This window comes from Tuber melanosporum (assembly GCF_000151645.1).
Source record: "Tuber melanosporum whole genome shotgun sequence assembly, scaffold_11, strain Mel28".
Classification (NCBI taxonomy): Eukaryota; Fungi; Ascomycota; class Pezizomycetes; order Pezizales; family Tuberaceae; genus Tuber; species Tuber melanosporum.
Genome location: NW_003298766.1, coordinates 751756 through 759608, shown reverse-complemented (window position 1 = coordinate 759608; position 7853 = coordinate 751756). Strand labels below are relative to the sequence as shown.

The 7853-nt window shown below is 48.4% G+C and overlaps 2 protein-coding genes; one reads left to right on the top strand and one right to left on the bottom strand.

Annotated features, from left to right (window-relative positions):
- On the bottom strand, positions 1 to 2460 carry GSTUM_00004332001 (uncharacterized protein). XM_002835562.2 has 2 exons: positions 2126 to 2460; positions 1 to 2065 (listed from the first exon to the last, which is right to left on the bottom strand). Exons 1-2 carry the CDS (start codon positions 2350 to 2352, stop codon positions 445 to 447), a joined length of 1848 nt encoding a protein of 615 aa, XP_002835608.1. The 5' UTR covers positions 2353 to 2460; the 3' UTR covers positions 1 to 444.
- A 999-nt stretch (positions 2461 to 3459) lies between these two features.
- Positions 3460 to 5699, top strand: GSTUM_00004331001 (uncharacterized protein). XM_002835561.2 has 6 exons: positions 3460 to 4096; positions 4249 to 4444; positions 4546 to 4841; positions 4894 to 4961; positions 5009 to 5056; positions 5132 to 5699. The coding sequence occupies exons 1-6, from the start codon at positions 3982 to 3984 to the stop codon at positions 5321 to 5323; spliced, it is 915 nt and encodes a 304-aa protein (XP_002835607.1). The 5' UTR covers positions 3460 to 3981; the 3' UTR covers positions 5324 to 5699.
- The last annotated feature ends 2154 nt before the right edge of the window (positions 5700 to 7853 follow it).

Sequence of the window (7853 nt, the reverse complement as noted above, 5' to 3'; positions counted from 1 at the left end):
GCGAGTGATAGATTATGATTTGTTGTCGCGATCGTCTGCTTACAGCTTGATAAGAGAAAAAACCATCATACCCCTAGTGAGATCAAGAACCCGGGCACGTGACGACGGTGCAACCGAAAAAAGCCAGAAAAAGTGGCTTTGGCGGGGGTTCGCCACCTCTCGGAAAGTGTTGGACGTTTGAGGAACGGGTTCTCGAGTACTATAGTTAAGACACGGCAGACCAATCTATAACCTACTCTCAAATACCTTAGGTTCGTCAACGCTTTGGGAGTGTCCGGGTTATTAATCTCACCAGGAGTGGGCTAGAGTCGATTCAGTAACTAACAATGAAATAATGTGCGTCTTCGCACCACCCCTCCAACAAGGTTTGACTCCCTGGCCTGAAGGAGTTTATTAAGGAAGATATCCATGAAAGCCGTGTGAAATGTAAACAGATTATGCACCTTATGCGTCGGCGGGGCCACCCCTCTTTGGAGGCCCACCTCCACGACCTCTGCCACTTCTGAAGCCCCCGCCCCCGCCACCCCCACCCCTACCCCCACCTCCGCTATTTTTCCTGCCCTTCTGTTGCGAGTCACCCGCCGGCGCAGTAGGTACACCCACCATGGCCAAAGAAGCCTGGGCTGCGGCTGATATAGCGCCGCCTCGCGGCGGCCCTCCTCCACCCCTTCGATGGCGCCCATTACCCTTCGGAGCTGTAGGCACGCCGTCTCGATCGGGGCCAGCGACGCTCGCTGCAGGCCCAGTCGGTGGTGCTACGGAGCCTTCTCTTTTGAGTAGGCCTGGTGCTGCCGATGGTTCGGGAATTGGTGTCGGCGCCGAAGGGGCGGACGCGTTTGAAGGCAACTTCTTCAGGATGGCTACTGGTGCTACTGGCGGTGATGCGGGCCCGGGCGTAGTTGCAGATGAATTAGAAACAATGCTGTCTTCGCGCTCCGGCCGACGGCCATTACTACGGCCACCACGCCGTCTTGGTCGTGCGGGTGATTGGGGTTCCGGATTGACAGGTGTTGGGGGCGTGACAGTAGCCACTGGGGCACCATCGGTGGCGCTGGTAGATGTTTCAATTGTGGAAGGCGTTTTTGCCGCGTTGCTAGAGCGTCTTGTGGAGGTAATGATGCCGAGATCGCGTTGAAGAATTGCTGCAACACTGGAAACACCCCCTCTGTCTCTGCGGCGTTCACGACCCTTCTCCTTTTCCTGGGATTGCCCTTTCTCCAACCTCGAACTGTTGCCGGCGGGGTTGCTCCCTTGCCTCGTCAACGTTCCTGGTTGACCCGAGTTTTGTCTGGAGAGACTGCCGGATAATCCCGAATTTTGTCTTGATAGAGTACCAGAAATTCCGGAATTCTGTCGCGATAGGATCGTAGTGCTGGTGCTCTGTCGAGACAGCGGGCCTCCGATGGGGTTCTCGCGCTTCAGGATGGTAGCGGCTTCCATATCAATGGCTTGGACAGCTCGTTTAATGGCCCATTCATCCTTTTCATCGATGCGGGGGTCCCTCTCCTTGCCCTTGGCACGGGATTTCTCGAGTCTCCGCTTTTCGCGCTTTGTGGATGAGGATTCTTTATTTGGCTTTTCAGTTTTGAGGCTTGCCTTGCTCAAACTAGATTTATCGGAACTTCCATTCTTGTGCATCCGGAGATACTCGATTAGTGGGGTTGTCTTTGGTTTGTCAAGTTTCTCAACCACAGGCAGGGGAACCGATAATGGGTCGTTCGCTGGTATAGTAGTTGGTGTGCTGACCACTTCGCCGGGCTGAACATTGGTAGACGTATGGGTAGTAATTCCATCGGTTATGGGGGTAGGTGTAGAAGCAGCCTTTAATGATGCCACAAATGCTATGAAATCGGGGTCGGACTCGATAGTGCCGGCGCGGGCATCGATACGTACCGATCTCTTTGGAGCTTTCTGGAATGGAGAGTATTCCATTTGAGGGTTGGTTGTGTTCCCCTTGCTATCGGTAAAAGGGCCATGTAGGCGCAGTCCCTCGCTAAGAGCGGTGATTTGTAGAGGGTTCTTGAACTTGATGACGCATCGTGAATCTTTGGGTGCTTTTGTACGTCTAAATTGTGGAAGAGTGAGTTTGGTACATGGAAGAAGATGGATGGGAGGGGGAACATACTCCTCCGGTATCTTTCCCTGAACCCAAGAAGCCCATTCTACAGTTTCCTCGTTTATGTATTCCGCCATTGCACCCTTGAACTCATCCTCCTTTATCAAACTTGGGAGATGGCGAACAACGACTTTGAGGCGAATTGTGGCGGGATTGTTACCGGAGCTGGCCTTAAGGAGGGGTCCACTACCACCTCGGGATTTCGCTTTTGCGATGGTAGGCGAAGGGGACGCCATTTTAATCTCTGGGAGTCAAGTCGGGAGAAACTCTAGAGAAAGAAGAGAAAGAGAACGACCGTGGATAAGAGAGGGGGAAGAGGACGAAAGGTGATATGTATAGTGGGCTACGTATGCTCTCGTCCTGGTGGTGAAAACAAAAATTGGTTATGTCAGGTCTGTCGGGGTATTTTCTGTGCGCAATTCCGAATACTATGCTTACCTAACCCTGGTAACCCGAGAAGGCTAGCCTACCCATCCGCTAGGACTCTCGAACCCAATGGGGGGGGTGTGGTTTTGTGTGTGGCGTTGGATGGGATCGTGTTCATTGCATGTAGGTCTCTCTCCCGACAACCAAAACCTGCTCTTGAGGCCAACTTGATCCAAAATCTCTAAATCGGGAATTGCCTCTTCTCTAGGGGGTTATTGCCATTTCCCTTCAGGTGCAATCGTTCAAATAATCAGCTAGAACCGGTCTATCATCTCTTTTTTACCCAAGGTCATACATGAAGTCATGGCTGATGGTTTCGTTTTTGGAGTCGGAGTTGAAGATGTTGCACACCTTTATCAAACAGCCCATTGCAACGTGGTCTCAGTTGTTGATCGATCTCGAGCACATTGGAGGGTAGAGGGATTCTCTACGAAATTGCCAGGGGAATCATTTTCTAGAGCTTTTCTATTTTTCGAGCGCTGATAATCCACTTTCAGTGTGCCTGCGTCTTCCAAGGGCGGGTTTTGGCTGACTCGCACCATATCGCGCCCATGTTGCAATAATCCTGATGCAATAAGCGATATGGATACCAGGGAGCTGGTCACAAATATGATTGGATGTTACTTTACGATACAAAGAGAGAAGCGCCTCGCTTCTCGAACGAGGGGAAATTACTTTGGGAGGGCGAAATTTCGGAATCAGTGACACTCTAGCTTTTTCAGGAACGGGCAACCAATTAATGCGTGGCCAGGCGGCAGTTATCATACGGTAAAATCAGTCGACTGGTTTTTGTGCCGGATGAGGGTTGATGGTGGATATGGGGGCTCTTTTTCCCACAACTCGGCTCGCTTCTAGCTGTGATCTCAGCTGTGATCTCTCAACTCCCCTCACGCCTCATTTCGTTACCACAGTTACCAACGATACATCACCAGCATAGTGCAGCACAAACAAAGCTCTCTTCCCTCATCCTTGTCCAGCTGTGTGAGTTTCAGAAATTCTCCGTCACTTCCGCCGCCTTCGCCGTGGCCATTTTCCAGATTGGGACCTGATCCCCTTATCCCCTTATCTTGTCATTATTTCAAGATCTAATCTAAGATTCATCTCTCCCAATACTCCCTGCCGTCAATACCCAAACCAAACACCCCACGCCGTCATCCGAAGCTATCATTCTCCCCCTTTCCGCCTTTTCTATAACGATACCCTAATCAGCAGCCATATCCTTCAAACAGCTTCTACCGCCTTTCCTTCCCTTCTCAGCCGCTCTTACCACATCACCCTCGGGTTCCCCCTCCCCCGCTGAAAAGTCATCGTCATCGTCGTCATATTCCGCTTCCGCATCCGACAAACTTTCATCGCCGAACAATCCAACCCCTTCGGATACTGCGTCATCAACTTCCACTGCGAATATGAGCGTTGGTGAGAAGGGTGGAGGAGCCGCAATGGCTACCGGTGGAGGTCCGGATGAGTGGCTGGAGATGGCCAAGAAATGTAAATACCTGAGTGAAGGTGATATGAAGAGACTTTGCGAGCTTGTGAAGGAATGCTTGATGGAGGGTTTGTAGTATCCTTACCCCCATCCTTCTTGTCACTCTTACCCTCCTCTCCTTCTGAAGCTTCGCTGTCCATGACAATGTCATGTAAGTAGTTTTTTTAAAAAGAATAAAGGGCAAAAACTGAATTAAGGCTTCGTCTTGGTGCATGGGCAGAGTCAAACATCCAACCGGTATCTACGCCCGTCACTGTTTGCGGCGACATTCACGGCCAATTTTATGACCTGATGGAGTTGTTTCAGGTCGGTGGGGGTCTCCCGGATAAGGTGAACTATGTCTTCCTCGGCGATTTCGTTGATAGGGGCTACTTTTCCCTGGAGACCTTCACATTGTTGATGTGCTTGAAAGCCAAGTTCGTTCTGCTTCCCCCCCCCTTCTCCCAAAAAAATCACATACTCTGGATACCAGGTCTCGTCCGGCAAGCGCCAGCCACTGATCACTATTCACCGCCAGATATCCAGATCGAATAACTCTGGTCCGTGGCAATCATGAGTCCCGTCAGATAACTCAAGTTTACGGATTTTACGAAGAGTGTCAGACAAAGTACGGGAATGCATCTGTATGGAAATCTTGCTGCCAAGTCTTCGACTTCCTCGCCCTTGCTGCTATTATCGACGGTAGCGTTCTTTGTGTGCACGGGGGCCTGAGCCCCGAAATTCGAACCTTGGACCAGATTAGGGTTGTAGCGAGAGCGCAGGAGATTCCTCATGAGGGTGCCTTTTGTGATCTGGTTTGGAGTGATCCGGAAGGTATGTTTGGTTGGGCCAAAGTATGGGGAATTAGCTAATCATGGCCAAATAGAGGTGGAGACTTGGGCAGTATCGCCCAGAGGTGCCGGATGGCTATTTGGAGATAAAGTAGCAACGGAGGTAAAATATGATCACCTTTAATACCCCTTACTAGCTAACGCACCTAGTTTAATCACGTCAATGGCCTTACCTTAATAGCTAGGGCTCATCAGCTTGTGAACGAAGGATACAAGGCAAGAGCCACACCCTAGGAGATCCCCTCACCCCCACGAGCTAACCTTCCCTTATAGTACCACTTCAAAAACAAAGACGTAGTAACAGTATGGTCAGCACCAAACTACTGCTACCGTTGCGGCAATGTAGCAAGCATCATGAAACTAGAACCGGATCTAAACCCCAACTTCACCATATTCAGTGCGGTCCCCGACGACCAAAGGGTTGTACCTGCCGGTAGAGGTGGACGCGGCGAATACTTTCTGTAGCAAATTAGGAATTGGGATCTGACGAAATGGTATATGAACGCAAAACGGAAGGGAGAAACTTGGGCAGATGATACGGTACGGGGGCTTAGGGGTCAATATTGAGGGAGTCTTGCATAATTTACTTTTTTCGGCTGGTTTGATTTTGCCTCTTCTGGTTAATTTCTGCTCTTTTTCCTCATTACATATCATATGTCACAAATTTGGCGGGGAAATTTGGGAAGCGGCTGGCGATTGGATGGTGCCACCGAGGTATGGAAGGACGAATGGACAGACGAGGTTCCAAAAAATGGGGGGGGGATTTGTAGAACATATTTGCTATCATAATTGGGGCGAAACGTTGGTTGCCTTGAATTCAGATCTCATTTTTTTCTCTTTTCCACGCATTATATCGTATGTGTTGCGAGTGAGGGGTTATGCTTATCTTGTTTTTTTTTGTGAATAGCTCACTTGAGTAGGCAGGGTAATGTTTTGGATGGATGAAACTATGGTATTATTGTTCGACGGGAGGCGGTGTTAAGTTAGATTAGGGGGGCGTTGACAGATGGTACTCGTAGAGGCCGAGGTTGCGTTTGAGGTGTATCACAAGGTACGTGGTGGTGATGGAACTCGTGCCAAGGTTGTGGCTCGGCATCGTTTTGTGAGTCTACTTTACAAAATGTTCTGGTTTATCGTACATTTGTTTTTCCTAGTCTTGCTTGTTTTTTGATACCCATAACTATGATATAAGTTTTGATGTATTTTTTTTTTTTTATATAGACTAGAGTATTTTGGAAAGAAAGTTGGTAAGTACTGGATAGTAGTTGTGGTACTATAGCCTTAACTTCAATACATCTGGATACAAAACAGGATGTTGTATACAAAAGGCTTTACAGAGATCCATTCAAGTTCAATAACAAAGTTCTATATAATTAAGAAGTTGTATTGAGCTATAGAGTTCCATTGAACTACAAAGTTGCATCTGTACTCAGGCTTATGTCCAGCTGTCCACTCACCATAAACTTCAATGTTATGTTCAAGTTGATCTTCAAAGTTATATTGATCTGCTAGTATTATGCTACCTGGAACTGCAAAGGTATATAGAGTTATAAAGTTTCTTTGAGCTTTAACATTATATTGAGCCACAAGGTGTTGAGCTGCAAAAAAATCTATCTTGAGCCACACAAAATTGTGATGAGTCACAAGTCATGTTGAGCTGGCAGGCACTCTTCCGGAATGCCCCAGGTTGGCACCAATATGGCAGTTGGAAGTGCCCGGGGCTTCTTGAGCCTTTCAAGTCGCCCACCTGTCCTAGGGCGTGTTCGGGCGTGTGTGCCCATGGCCGGCACGCCTGTCGGGTGCTCGTGGGTTCGGCAACTCCTGAATGCGGGGGGTGCGGAATGGAAGGCACCAACTTGTACCTAGCTTTTGTTCTTGGAAGCAGCGGACTTGGTCGTTTGGATGGGGTTGTCTTGCCGGGCGAGTATCTGGCGTCAAGTATGATTGATCCGGTCATCTGCGGGTGGTTTGGTTGGGTGGGGCTCTGTTTTTCCCCGGGAGACGGGGAGTTTGATCCGAGGCTGGGATGGGAAATGGTATGATACTGAGTTTACAGATAGTGGGGGTCTTGGTATCTACAGTTATCTGCTATGATAGCAATGGTAGTATGATTGGAGAGGTTTTGGTATCATGCTTGAGGCTGGGACGTGGCATTAGAACAAGGCTTGTGGAGTGGATTTGTCCGTTGTGTTATTCTGATTGGTTAAAATTTTGGGTTGCGCTATTATATCGTAATAATAATATTATTATGATAATATTATTATCGCACTTGCGTTGTGGTATTGGATCGGGTTTAGGGTTTTGGACAGATCTACTTATTACTCGTGCAAGTATGATATAATAATATTATGATATCTGATTCTATGGCATTATATTGGTGGAATATTGGAAGCACGATGAGACCCAAACCATGCTCCCGAACGCCTTCCGTTCAATATAGCTTCCAGGGCTGTAAGAGGTTTGAAAAATTGATAGCATGTGCTCCAAAGTTCTTTCCAATGTTACAGGGTTCAAGTTTACAAAGCACCAAGCCAGGCCATTTCCCATAACAAAAAAATAATAGTTGGGGAATACAAATACACCGGGACCAATGCACCGACCACAGCTATCTCTTGACGATTTGGATACAGAGTTCTAAAGAGTCGTATAAAGTAAAATCTGAGGAGTTGTTTCACATATACAGTTTCCTGGGCAAAAGTGTTCGTGAATCCGTTTAGTCAGACTTCAGGTTCTCACTAGCGCTTTTGCCTAGGGACTGTAGATGAGGATTCCGTTTGGGCTTGCTTCACGGGATCAAAGAACATGGCGGGTTTTCAGCAGAAAACCCTTTTCGCTGCTCATTTTCAGCGCCAGCCTTGTGGCCCTATAATCCAAGTACCATAAGTGAAATACTACAGGTGCCATGGTCATGGGTTCCCAATCTTTTGGGGAATTGCCTTCCATCCCCCCCCCGCAAGTTTCTCACCTTGGCGAACATATGTACGTCAAGGCACCA

Bases quoted from the DNA above. Each gene is read 5' to 3' on its own strand.
- GSTUM_00004332001 (XM_002835562.2), bottom strand. From the start codon at position 2,352: ATGGCGTCCCCTTCGCCTACCATCGCAAAAGCGAAATCCCGAGGTGGT. The intron at 2,066-2,125 runs GTATGTTCCCCC...TCCACAATTTAG, and splicing joins CAGGGAAAGATACCGGAGGA to ACGTACAAAAGCACCCAAAG.
- GSTUM_00004331001 (XM_002835561.2), top strand. From the start codon at position 3,982: ATGGCTACCGGTGGAGGTCCGGATGAGTGGCTGGAGATGGCCAAGAAA. The intron at 4,445-4,545 runs GTTCGTTCTGCT...ATTCACCGCCAG, and splicing joins TTGATGTGCTTGAAAGCCAA to ATATCCAGATCGAATAACTC. The intron at 4,842-4,893 runs GTATGTTTGGTT...ATGGCCAAATAG, and splicing joins GGTTTGGAGTGATCCGGAAG to AGGTGGAGACTTGGGCAGTA.